This window comes from Branchiostoma belcheri, unplaced genomic scaffold (genome assembly GCF_001625305.1).
Source record: "Branchiostoma belcheri isolate BF01 breed outbred unplaced genomic scaffold, Haploidv18h27 scaffold151, whole genome shotgun sequence".
NCBI lineage: Eukaryota > Metazoa > Chordata > Leptocardii > Amphioxiformes > Branchiostomatidae > Branchiostoma > Branchiostoma belcheri.
Window position 1 is genome coordinate 491,849 of NW_017802947.1, and position 20,676 is coordinate 512,524.

The 20,676-nt window shown below is 42.3% G+C and overlaps 2 protein-coding genes across 3 annotated transcripts in view; both read left to right on the forward strand.

The window, feature by feature from the left end:
• The first annotated feature begins 1,188 nt into the window (after window positions 1-1,188).
• On the forward strand, window positions 1,189-16,142 carry LOC109465504. The gene is made up of 23 exons (XM_019762858.1): window positions 1,189-1,406; window positions 3,115-3,329; window positions 3,761-3,805; window positions 3,998-4,042; window positions 5,021-5,247; window positions 5,883-6,019; window positions 6,389-6,564; window positions 6,951-7,177; window positions 7,551-7,727; window positions 8,138-8,274; window positions 8,731-8,816; window positions 9,412-9,586; window positions 10,160-10,358; window positions 10,560-10,705; window positions 11,075-11,179; window positions 11,584-11,739; window positions 12,145-12,234; window positions 12,621-12,789; window positions 13,239-13,381; window positions 14,008-14,139; window positions 14,541-14,675; window positions 15,006-15,105; window positions 15,524-16,142. Exons 2-23 carry the CDS (start codon window positions 3,121-3,123, stop codon window positions 15,550-15,552), a joined length of 3,045 nt encoding a protein of 1,014 aa, XP_019618417.1. The 5' UTR covers window positions 1,189-1,406; window positions 3,115-3,120; the 3' UTR covers window positions 15,553-16,142.
• A 287-nt stretch (window positions 16,143-16,429) lies between these two features.
• LOC109465505 overlaps window positions 16,430-20,676 on the forward strand; it is a 24,852-nt gene continuing 20,605 nt past the window's right edge. The window contains exons 1-4 of one of the 2 annotated variants that reach the window (XM_019762859.1): window positions 16,430-16,715; window positions 17,819-17,922; window positions 18,242-18,441; window positions 18,974-19,110. In XM_019762859.1, the coding sequence (XP_019618418.1) occupies window positions 17,825-17,922; window positions 18,242-18,441; window positions 18,974-19,110 (435 nt within the window). In that variant the 5' untranslated portion in view covers window positions 16,430-16,715; window positions 17,819-17,824. Of the gene's footprint in view, window positions 16,716-17,818; window positions 17,923-18,236; window positions 18,442-18,973; window positions 19,111-20,676 lie in introns of both variants that reach the window. The other variant, XM_019762860.1, reaches the window with a different exon arrangement.

Sequence of the window (20,676 nt, forward strand, 5' to 3'; positions counted from 1 at the left end):
AAGGTATCATACCCCGGAACGATGATGACACTGAGAGTCCTAAGGACTACCAAGAACCACGGTACAGAAATAAAGATTGCTTCCCAAAATATCTTGCCATCTGTATTATCAACCAAATGAAGTCTAAGAAAAACGTATTTATTGAAAATAAAGTATAAAATTGGCGTTAACGGTTATTATGATGCTAAGTTGTTGTTTTTTTTTTCGTAGCTGTACATAGGAGGCTCCGGAGAGGAATGTCAAGGACATTCGTTCATGCCTTGTTTGTTACCGCCGCCATTTTGTTGTACTGCAAGATTCTGGGCACTATTTAAATGTTACAGAACTGTAGAATAGCCTTTTGGGTTGTACAGTTACATAACACGACCAGTTACGTGCCAAGAACTAAGATGTAACGTTATAAGATCACAAAAGATACAGTAAGCCGTTAGCGTTTCAAGACGCTCACGCCACAGGAAGCTGTCAATCACATCATGATCTTTCACCTCACGCCTGTTTTCGTAACTCCGCCACTTGTTCAAAACAGATACTTGAGACAACATCCTAGTGTCAATACAAAACACGACCAAAGTAAAGACACAGAGCTGAGCGAAGGTGTTTTGAAACATCGTCCGATTTCCGAGAAACGGCCCACGACAAGGTCGAACGACAAACAGGTGGTGGGGAGGGGGGCGTCATGACTTAGGCCCCATTCCCACTGGCATAAAATTGTCCGGCTCCATTCGGCTCGAAGCAGGATTGAAGCCGGGTTGAAGCGAATCAATTTGGCTCGATCCGAAGAATTTCATCGTAGTGGGCATGGGGCCTTAGAGTCTTGCAGACAATAATCCAGCCTTGTCCGCAAGGAGGGAATTACTAGGAGGGACTCGGTGCGAAGAAAAAAAGATGCAAACCACACCTCATTTTCCTATATATCATCAAAGAAATTTTTTTATAATCTTAGTCTTAAAATGTTTTTCTTTTTGTTATGGCGTTTCTGATCTTCATGTAAAATTGAAAAGTCATGTGCGTGGTCACCTTTCATGGCATATTTTGACAAAAAAAGTTCCTAATTTTCACCACGAAGACGTCTGAAGTTGCCAAATTAGGCCGGTGAATTAATCTAGGTCTGCGTTCGACACGTGCTTCTGTGACATTCGGTGTTTGCAGAGAAAAAAATGCTTACCCCTTGTGATAAATGAGTTACCAGTGTGTGTTTGAGGTCGTGTTAGGGCCACCCCCAAAATAATGATCGCTGACCGATCACACCACCTCGGCGTCCCCCATAAACAATCGCCTGTCCTTCATAAGGAGGAGAGCGTGTTTGTTGTGAGCCAGTTAGGACCGACCGTCAGCCGGACTGTTACACTTACAGAGCACCTCTGCAGTGGTGGGGAATTCTTCACAAGAAACTTAGTCGCAGCAACGTGAGTTACTCTTATTTTTCTCTTCTCTATTGTCTAGTCTTTATTGCAGAAATAGAACAATGGGATTATATATTTTACCCTTTTCTTTTATAATAATTTTACATTCTAACTTTATTTTTCTTTAATAAGTATAGACAAGCCGATGGCTACACGAAAAAGAAGTCTTCATTCCGGCATAGTCATCTGTGAAGTACAGACTTGGAAAATCATTTTTAGAACTTGAAGTGTTTTAATAAAGCTACGTTGGGGAAATGTCGCTTCAACTTGTTATTGGTATAAACCGCGGATTGAAATACCTCTCTAACCTTAAATTTACAGAGAAAATAAAATTGCAGAGGAAATATTTTAAAACTTTGCAATTTGGCAAGCTAGAAGGATGCGGCTTCGTATTATGTGAATCGCGTATTGTAGAAATTAAGGAAAACAGGAAAAAAATATTTCAAACCCTGCATACCATTTCAAATAGTTTGATTTCTTACACATAAGGGTGCTTTTCTTTTGAAATTTTGTTGTAACGTACATGGTTCAAGAACTTAAACGCTTGCAAAGTAGATCTCAATTTATAGTGTGTTCTTCGATTCAAAATGATCACAATTAGGTCAACTTTGTGGCGCCCAAATCGTTACAATAGACTATTTTCTTAATAGTTAATATATGGTATGCGTGTTTGCAAACATTTGGTAATTGGGGGTAGAGATTATCGCTGTGACATGTAGACATGGGACTTTAGACACACATTGTTTGTCTGCGATCACTGCGCGTCCGAACGTTCATTTCTAATCTCAAGCAGATGTAGTGCTTCACCGGGGCAGTGTTTTACGCGTGTATTTACCTCCGGGTACGGAGGTATTGTTTTGGGTGGGTTTGTCCGTGGGGTTGTGTTTATGCTTGTCCAGTAGAGACGGTTGCAATGAGAGTGTGCGGATATTTTGTTCTTAACTTGATTGACAGTGAGTTCAATCTTGGGGGTGACCCAGCATGCGCCGGGTAGGAGTAAGTGAGCGATATATGGGGGAATTCAGGAAGCTAGGGCCGGGGTTAACTTTGTTTAATACCCGATTTATGTACTTCAAACAATCAATGGACGTAAGACAATGAGAATAAGTAGACTTTGTACATTTGCTAGGAGATTAGATGTGTATGAAATGTTCTACAAAATCTAGCTGTCTTGTGATGGAAAGGTTTGTCATAGATTCCTTATTACAGATTTGCTGAACCTCGTGTGATTAAAACATGTCATACGTGACTGCCTGCATCTTGGCGTAACTTGGCTGACAATGCGTTTTGTGGTGTTTTTGTGAGCGAAGTCCATCCAAACACAGCCCAACGGACTAGTTTGCTCACCGGGAGAGATTGCATCATTTGGATAACCTATGAATCATGTCAACATTTTTGGGCTGATAAGCACTCAACACTTGATCATCGATGTTTTTCATTGTTCTGCGATTTATTTGTAGCAAAGACATTGCACCCTTGAGGACGATACACAAAATAAGATATTTACGGTTCTTTCTTTTCTAGACGAGGTCAACAAATATCAAGCCCTAAATTAGTAAAAAAAAGATATTCAAGTGACGAAGTGTATGTTTTTTTTTCTAGAAGAACACATCCAGCTTTTTATCAATAATTTCCTTCCGAAATACGTGTCTTGCGGGAAGAACACACGTAGTTTTTGAAGTCTGTTTTGAATGATTTCTGTCTATTCCAGGAGACCATGAAGTTCAGGCTCGTATGGGTGATACTTCTGCTGGTGCTGGTGGCGGCGTGCCACGCCGAGCACCCCGGGCACGACAGCGGCGAGCACGACGACGACGGGCACAGCCAGCACAGCTCACAGGAGCACGACCAGCACAGCTCACATGAGCATGAAGAACATGGTCACCATGCTCACGGGCACGCTCACGGCCCGGATCACGAACACGGGTACGGCATCGTCATTCACAGCTTTCCCACTCCCATGATGCATAGTGCGGGGGGATGTGTGTGAAAAATTCCCAAGTTGCATAGCGCCAGGGAGTCGGATTTATTGTGTTTCTGTGGTGTTTTTACATGTACATTGGTTGATGATGGAATCTATACTAATGAAGACTGGTCCCTTAATATTTATCACGGGTACGTCACCATTCACCGTTTCCTACTCCCATGGTGCATAGTGCGAGGGGGGGATTCGCAGGTTGCATAGCGCCAGGGAGTCGGAATCTTTGTTCCCATGGTGTTTTTACATTCGTTGATGACAGAATCTAAAAAAATGACGGCTGCTCCTTTGATGTTTTTATTCTACAACATCTACTTACAAGAAATCTGAACTGCTCATTCTTGAATTTTTAGATTTTCTTTATTTTCTCCTTCCTCAGTGAGAGCCATGAAGGGCACGATCACGGAAAGGGCCACGAGCACGGGTAAGTCATGTCATTCCCTAAACACTATCACACGAAAGTCTGTCATCACGTTTAGGTTCCTAAATTTTCTATTTTGTGAAAGAAGTTGTTATTTTGGCTGAGTTTTGTGATATTTTCTGGACCAACGCAATATTTGAAATAAGTGGGAACTATTTGTTCCTGAATGTTTATATAATTACTTTTTTTCTTAAGTGAGAGTCATGAAGACCATGATCATGGCCCAGGTCACCAGCATGGGTAAGTTATATCGTTCCATGTTTTTTTTTACTTCATGATTTGTGTATGACAGTTAACAGTTATCCAATCGAGTAACATCTGGTTCGTGGGTGATGCTGTATATTGGCGTTATTCCAAAATCTCAAATTGTTTATAGAAACTAGAGACCTGCAAGAAGTCGTCAACAAATTCCAGAGCTGCCACAGTTCCAACAATGTCAGGGGCAGCTGTACCTTATGGGAAAAACTATCATGCTTGCCAAATCATTCCCTTAAGTACTAAAAAAATAAAACCTACCCTGGGTGCCATCCGATGTGTAACGACAACCCTGAAAAATCGAAATCTTCGGTGTTGCCGTTACAAATCGGATGGCATCGAGGCTATATAAGACCTTCTTCTTCTTGTCCATTATAAGCATATAACGTAACTGCATTTCTGTTTGTATTAAAAGATCATCTGTGTCGGCAGAAAGCAGTTTTTCGTTCAACTCATTTTCAACCAACAAAAACCCACCGTACGAATTGGTCACACAAGTCCTAATAACGATGTGACAAAGGCCAATAATGGCAGTCTGAAAATGTTGCGGTTAAAAGCATCTATGTTTGTATATTAAGAGTCCAAAATACCCGACTGTTTTTGTTTGGAGAGCCTGGTTTAGTTTGGTATCTAATGGACAAATGTTTACGTTGCGCACTGTACGGGTGCTGATAGCGGCCTCCGTGGGTCAAAGGTCAAGGACGGAGAAAGCATATCAACAGTTTGGGACCAACCATTGCGGCGGGGGTGTCGTGGACATTCTTTGCATGAATTATCATATGTTGCTTTTCAATTCAGTTCCTTCGTTCTTAACCCTTCTTTGGATGTTTTCCATACGTTACCAAATACCGATATACACCTTGTGTTCCTGTGGTCGGGAAGATGTGACATTAGTTTGGGTCCCCTAGCAGCTCGTTCTGGAACTGCAGGGGCGTTTGTTCATTTTATATTTTCCTCCCTCAGTGACAGCCACGAGGTCCACCACGACTCCCATGCAAAGGAGCTGAAAGAGTACTGCCATGGAGAGTGTCCTGAGTTCGAGACGCTGTGCCACACCGATGAGTACGACGTGCGGCGGTACAAAAGCGCCCTCTGGATCTCCACCACGGTATCGGACCCGTCCCTGTACCAGGGCCACGTGCGCGGCTGGAACCGCCTGCACAAGTACATCAGGGGAGGCAACAAGGAAGGTCAGCCAAACATTCTATCTATAATTCCTCCATTGAATCAAGGCAAACTCCTCCTGGGCTCAACTCCCCCGTAGCGGTAATTTAGATAGCGGGCAAGGGCTCTTATCCTGCCGAAGGAAAACGGCTAAAGGCCCCGATACTAGTCTGACACCCAGGGTACGCTGGCCCCCTACTGTCGCTGGCTACCACAGTTGCTACAGAGAATGGTACTTAGGCTACAGTACTGGATAGGCAGTAGGTTGCAGTCAATGGGATATACTAGTAGTTTTCGTCCATGGTTCACAGCACGATTTTCCCTTTTACCATCATTCCCAGAAATATCTTACCTAGCCGCCGTCTGTTTTGTCGTGGCCATTTGAGGATGTCATATGTGCGTTCCATCTCTAGATCTAACATAATGTACCGTATTTTTGGCTTCGCCATAGGGGCAGAGCTGATATATAGTATATATTGTGATCAGCATGAAAATATATTCAAATTCTTTCCATGAATTCACTAGGGTATGGGTTTTTGGCTTGCTAAATCTAAGGGATCTGGTATTCGCTTACAGTGGGAAAGACTTCCCTGCTCTGAGTATACGAAACGGACGGAGTATGTTGTTCATGATTACATCTGTTGTGGTATAATATTACCAGGAGTGAAGATGCCGTACACCGCACCCCTGGTGACGCAGACCCGGGAACCCCAGGAGAGCCCCTTCCACGAGATCACGGTGTCCATGCCGCTCCCCAAGGCCATGGCTCACAACCCTCCCACACCGAACGACCCTCATGTATGTCTCTCGTAATTCATCTATCTAGACAGAAGCTTTTAGTCTTTTTAGTCTGGGTGGTGCTACAGAATATTTACATTTTCTAAATATATCGAATCCTGCCATGCCACCGATCTTGTACGATTGAGAAAGGTACTTTACACGGCTTTCCTCACTTCACTCAGGTGGAAATGAGTATGTCTACTGTCCCCTGCGTTCGTGGCAGCATAAAACTAAGTTGAAAAAACTTGAGTGTGCCGTCATTATATATTTTGTATTAAATGTTGGAAAAACAACTGAATCATTGTTTTTCAATTTTTTTCCATAGAATATGTTTGAACTGAATGTAGGGCGTTTCTGTACCAACCTGTCGCGTGCTCTCTGTCCCAGGTTGTGATCGATCTCGTTCCCGAGTCTGTGATGTACGTGAAGAAGTTCCGTGGCCGTGCGGCGCGTGTCGGGTTTGTGGCAGAGCGGGAGGCCAAGAAGTTCTTCACCGCCCTGAAGCACCACCACGAGCCCTTCCACGGCACACATGACTACTTCTACATCGCTCAATATGACAGGTCTGATTTTTGTTTTGTTTTCTTACTTGTTTTATAACGGTCCAAATTATCATAGATGCAACGGATATAAGGAGGTTCAAAGGTTCTAGTGTGCATTCCCAATGTCAAATTTAAGGTGAAGGCGCTGAAAAAACCCATTTGAAACCAGGTTTTTGCATATTACCCATAGTGCATCACACTGCGCAAGCACGTGAACCTAATTATTGCTAAGAACTTACCAGTTCTGTAATTTAGGGCCTATCAGGCACTGTCCAACAAATTCTATGATTTAGTGACTCCCACACATGGTTCACTAAATTGGAAACGGTAAGTAGGTAATATTTGTACTTTGTACTAGCAAGACTAACTGAAGTCAACGAACTCGTCAAATTCGTCTCCCACTGCAGTCGGACTGGATCCTCTGACCCAAAAACGTACAACGAGATCTGGGTTTTCGCCATCAACGAGAGGACGTTCAAGTGGCTGGAGTTTAACGACCTGGTCGGGCACGGAGAGGGGATCCCGCACTGCCTGCATCACGACGACAGGATAGGCTCCTGGCACAAGATGGAGCAGAAGGACATCCCTGTAGAGGCCCTGGCCAGGAGGCAGTGTTCCGAGACCTTCTGTGAAGGTACGAAAGCCCACACGTACATTCGCATACAAACGTAGAATACTTCCGTCCTGATTTCATTTAATATGATTGGTATTGTATTACGTTCTTAACTTTATGTTTGTTTTAGTTGAAGGTATGTTATATCTAGTCTCTAAATTATGTATACGTTTTGTATTGACTCATGATAAGCATGAACCATTGGTTATTTCTTGTTATTGATGATTTAATTTGATGTTAATGATTTATTTTTGGGGTCCCCCCATCTTAAGGTCACATTGCAAAACGCTATAAGGCGATATGTTTTCCCTGATGAAATAAGATACACACATTTCCCTTAGCCTATTTTAAATGTGTTGCCCTAAAACACTGTGTCTTATGTCATCCTTTGCAGCACCGAAGAAGTGCCCCAAGTATACGGCAAAGGAAGTGAAAGAGGTGGACGATCACACCATCAAACTGAGAGAGGAGAAGGACCTGAAGGCCGTCGGTGTCGTCCCTCTCACCTGTAACTTCGACACGGCCATGCATTCCACTACAGGACCCCTCATGGAGTACTTGAACGAAACAGGTGACTGGGCTTTTTTACGGGGAGAAAGTAGTATCCTAAACCCGTTTCTAATGTTACACTGAATAGAACTGGTTACATGATAGTAAAACGGAGTATTTTAAACCGAAAAGTTTTCAACAGTTTTCAGATGACATCCGCCATCTTTCTTCAGTGCTAAAGTAGTCACGTGACCATGAGGTCAGAAGGTCAACACAGGTCACGTGACTAATCACGACACAGGTTGCATGATAGATTGCCATGATATCTAAAGATAGTATATAAAGTAGTCCGAAGATCCCCGGAAGCCTGCAATTATACTAGACAGGATTTATTATTATTATTCTTGGCTTAAACCACTGGGTCTATTAAATGTCATCCTTTTGCAAGAATTATTAAGGACATCTTATTTAGTATTTTCCTCCCCTCTACAGGCGTTCCTCTGTCGGACGTCGCCATGACCATGACCGCTGTTGTAGAGAAGAGAGAGAACGAGGACGGGAAGGAAGGCTGTGGGAAGTTCTACAAGGTCTACTTTGGCATGGGCGGCGGAAGCGGCAAGCCAGAAGATGTGAGTTTATATTTAATGCTACAAATTGCTGAAAATTAAAAAAAAAAGTTCGTTGATATAAGCCGGCGTTTCTGTAAAAGTGTAAATGAATTTAGGACCTCAATCGTTTTTCTTTCAATCTGCAGCTTTTTCGGTTGTAATTGATGTAAGTCAATTGCTGGTTTATGCGTGTACCATTGCATGTTCCCACAGTTGCTCGTTGCTCCTTTTCCTAAGATTAGATCGTGTATCATTGCATGTTCCTGTAGATGCCCGTTGTAGTAATAGAGTTCAAAGTGTGTAAAAGGAGTTTTGGAATATTTGTTTATGATTTAGTCCCCTGACAGATCATACCCAAACTGCAGGTAAGTGGCCGCAGACAAAGCTCATTTCGTGGCCTCGCCACTACTACAGATGTTTACATGTCGAGGTGAAAGAAAGGGAATTTATTTTGTCTTATCTTGACTTGTTCCCCAGGACTACACCCTGTCTTTGAACGAAGATCTCTTCCACGCACCGAAAACCATCAAGGTGTTGCACGACGGGCAGGCTGCAGGAGGGACGTAAGTTATCCACTTATTTTACGTAACAGTGTCAACGTCAGATCTTACCGTCAAATCAACGTGAACTAACGTTGATGCATCCTTTCTAACGTATGGAATTAACACAGACAGGAAAAGCGACACCAGACGCAGTTTGTCCAAATTGTAGACAACGGGAAAAGTTAAATCAAGTTGAAGGGTGACCTTTCCAAAACGAATACCTAATAACCAAATAAAATGTTTCTTTGTTATTGTCTGTTAGTCGTCCTCATAAGAGGTGAATCATGATATCATGCTTTTTCTATTAGCTATGCTTGTATAAATATAGGGCTGATGATAACATAAAATGTAAACAACGACTTCTAAGTAACTAACCTACTTAAGTTAGCTTAACCTACCTAGTGATGGTGAGAAAAGAGGTGGTAGTTGGTGAAAGGACGAGAGCTAAAACTTGCACCCTTGTACCACCTAGCTCCACAGACGTCAGAATTACGTGGCCAAGTCACAGGTCAGATGGGCCGAAATAATGAAAAATAAGTTTGTAGAAAATTACTTGAAACAAGACCTTGCTTGAAATGTGCAGGAGTCAATTTTCTCACATTTCGTCGTAACACAGTCAGTTCTACACCAAGTGTTTCGGTGGAAACGCCTACTACGAGCCAGAGACCGTCACTGCTGTGTCGAAGATGACCATGCACAAGCTGAGGGACGTGAAGAAGTGCATACTGCAGGACCACTTCACTGTCATCGAGTACCACTCTCAGTCCAGGCTGTTCGACAGGTTTAACGAGGTAGAAAATCTTTTAAAACCATTGCATGTCTCTAAACGTTTTATGTTCTACAGGTTTCTTTTCTCATTCATCGTGGCAAAATTCAAATCTACAGAATTGCTAGCCTCATCTTGTTTAAACTGTTTACATCGATCCTCACTTGATGAAGTACGTTGGCAGAAAGTACTGCACCTGTACAAAACGTGGACTTTCATGGAATTCTTTGGATGTTTGGCCAACTTTGTGTCATAATTTTTCCCGTTGCAACGATATCTTCTCTGATGCAATATTTAAAAAGCATAGACAGTATGTCATCCTTAAATATGCAAATACGACAGTAAATATATATACTTTCTGCCGAAATGCCATGCAAAAGACATTTCGCGCAGTACATTGCTCCTTGATGACTTTGCACGTGTTTGTAACCCACAAGCATGGCGGACCATTTGACATCATTGTCACGTGACTGCAAATACCATAAAAGGAAGTAGCTAAAAGTAGGTAGGTTCTTGACACTTTAGTTGAAAGAAGTTCATTAGTGATGAGAAGAAACAACGTTATGTCGGATGCTCATGGCTGTCGCTTTGCCCCCAGATCAACATCGATGCCGACCTGGACTGTAGTGACCAGGAAGGCCGTCCGGAGTTCACCTTCCACCTCCCGCTGAGTAAGAACTACAACCGGCACGAGCCGAAGCCTGTGTTCGGGGACCGCTGTACCACGTACGAGTGTCCCAACATGTCCGTCGCCATGAGGTTTGAGAACAACCTTAGGCTCATGAAACACCCAGTTGGTAAGTTTAGAAGTTCCACAAAGGAAGTATCTCCTCAACGAGTATAGGCACAGGATTTAGTAGAATTAGAAAACTAAGAATGTATTGTGATTTTATGGAAAAAAGATGTTTGGATCCAGAAATGTTCTTGTGGTGTACATCTGCCAGCGTTGCGTTAAGTCTTTCTAACATTGTTGACTATAATACTTACCTGTTCCACAGCAAAATGGCTGTGTGCAAACAGCACGTCGCTGTCCTGTTCTTACGAGCAGGCCTGGGAGAAGGCACTCCAGCCCATCCTGTCATACATCAACGGCAAGAACGAGGACAACGTCAGGATGCAGATCACCAAACCCCTGTATGGACAGGTAACGGACTTCTTCTTATACCTTTAACCTTCTCCCTGCAAGCTATCCCCATAATCGTGGCAAATTTGGTACGCTACCTCAGTAGGTTGAAGGTTAAGCAGTGGTAGATACTTGGTACACATTCATGCAGTTTTGTGTAACCCCATTTAATCGACAGACTAACAGGATCAAGCTTACAAAATCGTTCACAGGAAGATAGTACATGGTGACCATCCCTACAGCTCTGTCCTGCTACATAATGCCAACACGACAGGGTGTCTGCTACAGCACCAGTTACCATGACAGGCAAGAAGAAACCGAACAAAAAATATTGTTTTCCTTCTGTGAAGGTAAACATAATGAGCTATGTGTTCTTTCTTTTTTGTCCAGGGACATACCGGAGAGAAGGGTAACGAGTGCGTGAAGTCGTTCACGTTGTGTATGTACATCCCACATGAATATACGGAGAACCCACCAAAGCCCATCGATGACCATGTACGTACAAAATTGTTACTGTTAATCGTTCTGGTGGCGTGGTGTTGCTACTGGATACAGAAGTTTGATATACGATTGTCTAAAGTCTAATGTGGACCAAAAGAATATGTTTATGCAAAAGTAATGTATTTTGCGTACATTGCTTCAATGCAAAATCACAAATAAACAAGGCTTACTTCTCTTTGATACGAAACCGGGATCCGAGAATTCTATATCCACAGGATGCAGTGTAAGCAACAGATTGCTTTGAAAATTATCTTGTACTCAATTTTCAACAAGTAAGAAAATTAGTGTTTCCCAACTGGTCCCAAATCCGGAAATATCTGTATATCATTATCACATCTTTTTATCACGTTCTAGTTTATTTTCTTACCAAGTTCTCAACGTTGTACTGTGCCTTTCAGATTGGCATCCGGTCAGGAGACAAGGAAAGTTACTGGTTCCAGTCCGTGTTCGTGGGAAAGCCGACCCCGGAGATACTCTACAAGTCCCTGACGGACATGACTGAACAGCTGGACGCTCTCAAGCCGTTTGGAGTCGATTATTCCATAGACGGACAGGTAAATACACACATGATGGACACTCGTCCTTCCTATGTATACGCTTAGCCATTTGAATGTACCTTAATGATGTAGAAGGCAACGACTAAGCTTGTAGTGCAGTTACGAAGACCCCATCTTGAACTGTCATATACTGCATAAGTAACAGAGAGGTCGCAATGGCATAAATATGCTTTAGGTGGTACTTTGATGCCCTCTGTAATCCTAGGTATTCTTGAGAAAAAATGTCTTAGGATTTAGATTTTCACGTCAATTGTTTCAGTTGATTACTACGTTTAATGTCAATACAATATCACTAGTTATAGATTATGCATGGATGATCTGATAATTGTACTATGTTGGCAAAGAGTTATCATCATGATCACCAGAACAATAATCTTTTTACTTTTCACGTTTCTGTTCCAGGAGCTCTGGTTTGGTGGGTATGACGACCCTGGTGATGAGAACGGCCTGCACGAGATCATCGTTGTAGACCAACAGCACATCTACTGGAAGGTGAGAACATTTTCGTCGTTAGGGCACGGTCACATTTCCAAGCCAGGGCCCAGCCGGGTTGTTTGCATGAACGTAAAATAAACAAATTGTATATATAAGAGTATACACAAATAGTGGTCATGGTTAATTTTCTAAAACTATTTTTGTGTTTTGCTGTCTTATATCATAATTTTCGTTCCATACGACTGCCCGGCCGGGCCCCGGGTTGGCAAATGTGACCGCGCCTTTAGATCCGTAAGCAGTCAGCCTGTTTGTTTTTCTCTCAAAGTTGCAGAAATGTAACGTTTTATAGACATAGTCTTCTGACTTCTTAAGCGTTTATCTCACAGTGAAATAGGGTTTATAAGATATTCTTGTTTCTAAATATTTGTAATGAACCCTTGCAGCCCGAGGAACATGAGGGAGAGGAAGGGGAAGAGAAGAAGGAGGAGGCTGATGCGCACGACCACGACTGGGTCGACCTTCCCAAGCCGAAGGGCTGCAGTGACAAGACTTGTCTAGAGATCCACGTCACCAAAGAGCACGACGATTTCATGGAGATCCACTTCCCGAAGAGTAGGTTCTTATAACATGTTTCAAACGTCCCACAAAATGGCCTCTGTACAGATGAAAGTTCATCTGTGGTGGTTGATGTCATCATGACAAGGACGGTTAAAATAAGTGATATATACCAGGGATCATATTTATATGCATAAGCCATCCTATAACAGAGAGAACTGGTGTCACAAGCTTATGATCTACATTATAACTTTGTCCTAATTATCGAAAATTATCGTAACGTGACGTGGAAAGACACAATTATCATAATTGCTAACGCTATCTTCAGTATGTGCTTTTATGTGCTGCATAAAATACCATTGGTGTTGGTGAAACAACTAAGTAGTACTTTTCCTGTAAAAGTACTAAGGAGCACTACGAAAGTAGAAGAATGGGAAAGTAGAAGGGATTCTATGGTCAGTTCAACGATAGGCGTTACATCCCTAACGGCTTCCTGTTGTTCCTAGCCAAGGGCGTGTGTCAGTGGCAGCAGGGCTGTTTGCATGGGATGTCGGGACGGTCTGTCCTCCTGCCGCTCTTCAAGTACTTCAACGGAGATAACGCCGAGAAGGAGGTCATCGGAGACATGACGTCACCAATCGTGCTTCAGGTGAGATGTGCAGTACATAGAGATGAACATATAATGTTACACATAGAGATATATACTTGCACATGGAAGCAAATACATACATACACAAACACACACACACACGTACACACACGTACACACACACACACACAAACACACACACGTAAACACACACGTACACACACGTACACACACGCACACACACACACACACGCACACACACACACACACACACACACACGTACACACACACACACGCGCGCGCGCGCGCACACACACACACACACACACGCGCGCGCGCGCGCACACACACACACACGCGCGCGCGCACAAGTAGGGAAAGGGGGAAGAGGAGGCAATAGACTGTTGACGTCCATACCTATTACACCCACCTGTGGGTAACACATTTGGGCGATGTTGACAATCATCATCGCCCAAATGTGTTACCCACATATGTTGACAATAGATGAGTCACTGAGGAGCTTTCTAGTACTTTCTAATAACACAATCAATGTGCAGTCACTAGACGAGCAAACATTTCTACTGTCCATTATCGAATCACTAATCATTACATTGTTGAGAAGGATGTCAGAAATAGCTGGGTATACTCAAGCAGTGTTTACAATCCCCGTGTTCCTGTGCTCCAGGTTAAGACTTACAGTGATGAGGAGGAGTCGAAGGGCATCGATGCGTGTGACCGGGAGTACCAGGCCTGTGCCAGGCTGCCTGACGCCTGGATTGACCAGGGCAAGGACATACCAAAACCGAATGGAGAAGGGGTGTGTGTATTGTATTGTATTGTATTGTTGTTACAATTAAGTACAAAAACGTTAACGTTGCTCTTGACTCCAGGAAATAGGCAATGTATCTGTGATAGGAGAGACTCGTTTTACACAACCAAGTCTTTTATTCAGCGGAATAAAAGGCTTGGTTGTGTAAAACGAGTCTCTTTACTCAGTGCCTTACCAACCTGATGGAACTGTTCACGTATCTGTGATAGGGTTTGAGGAGATTTAGCTAGAGGCATAGATATGTAATATAAAAGTGAATTTACAAAGCAATTAAATAGACAACATAGTTTGAATAAATTTACTACAATGACATGTTGCTTGTAACCGGAGTCACCTTTATTTTGCTAAGTGTCAATACTTACCAGGCCTTTCTCCTATCTCTTATACAGATGTCAACATTTGACAATGAGGGTGCGGATGCCTATGCCATCTCGGTGAAGGACGTTACGCTACAGAGCGCTTTGGCAGAACGTACAGAGGAACTCAGACAAAAACTGGAGGAGCAGGAACTCGAGTTTGATAAGGTCTGGAAAACTTCATTAACAACCACGTTTGAATCAGAGAAAAGCAATTTCTCTTAAAAAAAACAATAACAGACTACTTAGCTAGAAAATGTCAATTGTTGTTATTAGGACCAGTGGTATGCAATGCTATAGTTACGAGTACAGGGTGGCATAGTCTAACACAAGAAAGAAATAGAAGTTCCAGATTTGCCCATGAAGAAAACTTGGTCATCAACGTTAACGCGTGATTTAATCTTGGACTTCAAAGATTTCTCATTCGTCATTGAAAATTCATTACCACACTGTCACATCTGCCATATTCTTAACATTTCCTCCCCCCCCCTCCTCCAGGACTGGGTGCTGATCTTCCAATATGACGCCCCTTTCACTCCGCCCGAAGATAAGGTCACCTACGTGGCTTTCCTCAAGCCTTCTGAAGCAAAGGAAGGAGGTAAGAACTTATACAATACTTGACGCGTGGACTTAGTCACATCAGTATAGGTGTTGCCCTATCTCAGAACGAATTTTAGCCAACTTCCAGTTTTTCGTATATGTTGAGTCAAGTAAAATGTTTGATCTACCAAACGATGTTTATACATAGCTTGTATGAAGTCTTGTATGGCACAACCTCCCCTGCTGCATGTGTGTGGTATCGTCTATTAACAGCTGTTGTCTACTTTAGAAACTGATAGGCTATACCAAACTGCTTTCAGGAGGGAGTGTATTGTAACTGTCATATCATCCATCATATGTAGCGTTTCTGGTAACATTGCTAACATTGTCATCAGTTGATGTGAACATTGTGCATTATGTACTCCCGGAGGTTTAGAATCTCAGACTACTTATTTTCCCCTGTGTTGACCTCACAGACGAGGAGGCACCAACCGACGGAGAGTGAGGAGAGCAGAAGGAGAAGGAGGAGGGTGAAAGAAGAAGAATCTAAGGAGGGGGGAGGAGAATCCGAAGATGAGACACCAGACGAAGCTGAGAAGGCGGAGGGAGAAGATGAGACAAGAATGCCGTGCAATCACAAAATGTAGAAACATCAGTTCTCTCCTGCGTTGTAGCTTTATCAGGAGTCTATTGATCAAGAGTCAAGTTACTTGAATGCTATAGTTTATAAGAAAGTTTTGTCAGCATAGCTAGCTGTTGCATAATGTTGTTGAAATGAGTAGCAAAAGTCATCGTAGATCGTTGACATTTTCCCAGTTTGGTGGATTTACTGGTAGCTGCGTTCGTACTAGTCGTTCTATATCTTTGCATTTGTCTATTAACACTTTACCTGGTGTTTCAATTTTTTTAATGATACATAAAGAATTCATTGTTATGAAATGCGTAACTGTAAAGATGATGAGACTAACTCATGTATTTTTGTTTCTAATAATTAAATGGACGAAACGTCTACTGCGGATATGGCTGTGCATACTGAAATTGTACTGATTCGTATCCTTCAACCTTGCACATGGCATGAAATAAAAGTCGACATTTCAAATATTGTCAGGTGAATCATTATTTTCAGGGTTGTTTTTATTAGAGCATTTTTCAACTCAATCTCGGTACTATACTGTTGGCGCCGCACCTGAGGCGTCACCAAAAAACCTATCCACTTAATATTTTCACTACATTTAAGTTACTCTTTGAAACATATGCTACCATGGCGATTTGACGGAGATAGAGGAGAGAGACAAATAGATAGACAGACACAAAACAAAAACGATGATACCTCACTCTTTGAGTTGTGGGTGGAATTAGTCTTATTTACGGTAATTTTATATCATGTAGCATCCAAACCCTGCCTTGTGACTTTGTGTCTAAGCATTACATACTAGTATAATCAATGAAGATAACATCAGAAAACAAAATCTCAAATACCGCCAGTTAGTTATTGGGTATACGGGGTGACTGGAGGTTAACGACAGTACCGACATCACATGCCTCGCCTTAATAAGAGGACGCAAGACCCTAACCTGTCTTCGTACTTGTTAGAGAGTGACATTACAGTTACCCACACTTGAAGTGCAAACCTGTTCTGAACGCTGATTAGAGACGTTGGTCAAAGAAGTAAGTATTTTTTGTTATATTTGGAGCTCTTTGTGAAATCACTAGCGATCTTAACATTCTTTTATCCGCTGAGAAGGGGAATCAAGGGCTTGGCCACATTCGTTGTAGGACGTTGGACGATCGGTTGATATCGTAAGGTTTCAAGTACGCTGTGACAGAACTAACCACCGGCGACTAAGACAGTTTCTTGAGTGACAAGACAGATAAACTTGGTACAAGTTCACATATTCATCGCTATCTTAAGAATGCCTAACTTTGCAATTGCACGATGTATGAGACCGGACCCAAAGTCGGAATCGTTTATTTATTTACAAAGGTGTCCCTTGCCATGATCATGGAGATTCAATCAAAGGTAAAACATTTCATGACCTGTTTCAATGTTTTGTTAAGTTTGTGAAGACAAAAGTATAGAGGATAGGGCACAGCCAGGGAAAGATTGAAAAAAAAAACACAATTATGGTAATTCAGTACGCGCATCTACGTGCCTAGGTGCATGAATATGCCATTCTGTATCAACATAGAAGTGCTCAAAGTACAACGTTCTTTGTGTGTGACCGTGTCATTCGCTGATTGTTGATAGACCAGCGATTGTTTTCGAGTTGGACTTTATATGTACAATGTATGTAAATGTAAAGTCCACCGGAGGTGATGTCAATACTATTTGCCCACAATAGAGCCCAATGTAAGTTTTCTTGTTTTGCAAAACGTTTAGAAATGGAGGTCAGTCTTTTTCCTTAGCTTATTCACCTCAACTTGAATTCAAAATTTCTGCGTTTTGCTTGGTATATATTTTTAAAGGAGTTCTGCATGGGCAAAACAATTCACACACATAAACGTAAGTCATTATACTAAAAACATCAAAATACTGTGGAAAAGTGTGGAAATCAGAAAAGTTGAATTAAAATGGAAATTGTTTTAACTTTGACATATCAAATTTCTTTCATTAATAACTTCTGTATTTGAAACCATATCACAGTAACTAGTTCCCCGATCATTAACGTTTGTGTGGCTATTGTCGTATTTTCATCGAAATCTGAGCTTTACAGAATTGAACAACATTCAATCCCGTGAAACATTCTAAAATCATACGTTCAATGACACAGGTGACTATGGCGTCCAAATTCCTGTTGGAGGCCTTTCTTCTGATCTGTGTGTGCGTGTGTTATGGCCACCTTCATGTTAAACAGCCACAGGGTGATGAAAACAGGTACATACAACATAATATTATCACACATAATTTTTCTTGTAAGAGTTAATTAGGTATTCCAGAAAATAAATATTACAGGGCAACTAAAAATGTAATTTATATACATGGAAAGTTCAGTACAAAATCTTTAATTGCCTCCGCGTCCAAAAACTTTATACTTCAAGGAACTTAGGATTATTTGTTCATCTATATATTCTACGTACATACTTATAGTACAACTTATAGTTGCTGTCTTTCGTTTTCAAAAACGTAGTTCCTGTACAAACTTAAGTCACGTTATTGTACACAGTAATGAGTTTGAAATCCTTTTTCTCAACAGTAACAGCGAAGGTCTGGAAAAGGTCTGCACTGAAGAGTGCCCTGAGTTCGAGCTGTTGTGCTCGACCCCAGAGTACGACGTGAGGCGGTACAAAAGCGCCCTCTGGGCGTCCACCACGGTATCGACCCTGTCTCTCTCCCAGGCCAGCGGGACAACCTGGAGCCGCATCCACGAGTACTTCAAGGGCAAAAATGATCAAAGTATGTAACTGTTACTTACCATTTTTTACTAGATATGGCAATGATTTTTGTGTGTGTGGAGGTGGAGCAAAGAAAGCCCTGAGGTGGATTTGGGGTGTGTGTGTGTGTGTGTGTGTGTGTGTGTGTGTGTGTGTGTGTGTGTGTGTGTGTGTGTGTGTGTGTGTGTGTGTGTGTGTGTGTGTGTGTGTGTGTGTGTGTGTGTGTGTGTGTGTGTGTGTGTGTGTGTGTGTGTGTGTGTGTGTGTGTGTGTGTGTGTGTGTGTGTGTGTGTGTGTGTGTGTGTGTGTGTGTGTGTGTGTGTGTGTGTGTATGTGTGCGTGTGTGTCTGTCTGTGTGACACAGTGTATCTGTGTGTGTGTGTGTCTGTGTGTGTATGTGTGTGTGTGTGTGTGTGTGTGTGTGTGTGTGTGTGCGCGTGTGTGTGTGCGTGTGTGTGTGTGTATGTGTGTGTGTGCGTGTGTGTGTGTGTGTTTGTAGATCCAATTTTCACCATACAAATATCATAACATTAGGGACATGACACACATTTGCAGACATTAAACTGCCTGGGACCGGACCGATGGTTACCCAGACCCGGGAGCCGGCGGAAAACATCCTGAGAGAGATCACCGTGTCCGTGCCCCTGCCGAGGAACATGGCGAAACACCCACCGATTCCGGACGATCCCAACGTTCGTATTCAAAACTAATTCCGTTTTTGGCGACGCCTCAGGGGCGGAGCCGTTGGTATAGTACTGCGATTGAGTTGAAAATATTCCCAAAAAATTCCACCAATGCATTCCCCAGGGACTTGCTTTTTGGCAATACCTTGTAGGACCTACTCCCCAAGCAGAGGTTGGAGGGGAAGATCGTTACCCCCGCTAGCGATCATCCCCACCAACCTCTGCTTGGAGAGTAGTGGGACCAGCCCTTGCACATAGGCTTGTGGCATGAGACATGCAGTAGTCTGTACAGTGTTTTTACGATACACGTACTTCAAATAAGTTCTCTAGATTTAATGATGACCAAGATGTCTCAGCTGTTTGTCGATACAGGCTTCTGCAACGCCAGCCAAAGGTTTCCCTTATATTGCAGCATGTTAAAAGTGTTCAAGTCAGATTGATTGCTGGTCATTTTTTAAAACTTAACTAAGTGATGATAGTGATGTTTTGTGTAGGGGATTTTATTCATTTTGTGCAAGTGTTTGTGTCGGACTTGCTTTTTCATTCTTGCATTCTCATTGGCGACGCCTCAAGGGCGGAGCCGTTGGTATAGTACTGCGATTGAGTTCAAATATTCTAAGAATTCCACGAATGCATTCCCTAGGGAATTCATTTTTGTCAACAAAATAGCACAAGAATGGCTGAATGGATTGTTTTCATACTTAGTGGGTTGATAAGGTGTGACTAAATCTACCATTGATAAGATTTTGAACTAGTATACCTCAACATGGCCCTTAAAATATCAAACACGTATAAATACTAAAACAAAAATGATAAATGCAAACGACATGCGGGCCTTCTGGTACCTCCGGTTGCCCTAACCCTAACCCTACCTTAAGGCGGCCCTTAAAACTTCAAACACTTATAAATCCCGAACGATACATGATAATTTGTAACAGTTTACGGACCTTAATACTTGGGCTAATACCTTTCAAACGACACCAAACTTGACCTTCTGGTACCTCCGGTGCCTTAAGGTCATATTGAAGGGTGCCTGAGGACTTTTTGGAAATACTAATATAGAAAAAAAACTCTATCTGACATGGTAGACTTTTTGGTCTATTTTTATAATCTATAACATATTTTTTGCCAGGGCCACATTTTGACCGCGAAATTGAACGACAAAGTTCGCAATTTTTACGCGCCATCTACCATCCGGGCTCCCATATATGGAGTGCTCTTCCAAATATGGAGTGCTCTTCCAAATAATGTGCACACCCCCCGGCCCCACTGAAGCGAAAGCACGATTCCGCTGGGCCACTTGAAGCAAGGAATGTGAACTGTCACAGTGTGTGTGAGCTTCACTTTGCCATTGGGAAAGGAAAAGACAATTTTCCTGATACTTAGAGCGTTTGTAAATACAGTACATCATGTTATTTGTAGACCGCTAAGTAACCAAAATCTGCCAACTGCAAAGAATTTACGTAAACCTGCCATGCCGGCTATATATATATTTATCAAGTCGGAACACATATTCAACTGGAAATATACCACAGAAATCACCAAGAAAAAGGACATGGATTACGCCAACAACTT

Bases quoted from the DNA above. Each gene is read 5' to 3' on its own strand.
- LOC109465504 (XM_019762858.1), top strand. From the start codon at position 3,121: ATGAAGTTCAGGCTCGTATGGGTGATACTTCTGCTGGTGCTGGTGGCG. The intron at 6,020-6,388 runs GTATGTCTCTCG...TCTCTGTCCCAG, and splicing joins CCACACCGAACGACCCTCAT to GTTGTGATCGATCTCGTTCC. The intron at 8,275-8,730 runs GTGAGTTTATAT...CTTGTTCCCCAG, and splicing joins GAAGCGGCAAGCCAGAAGAT to GACTACACCCTGTCTTTGAA.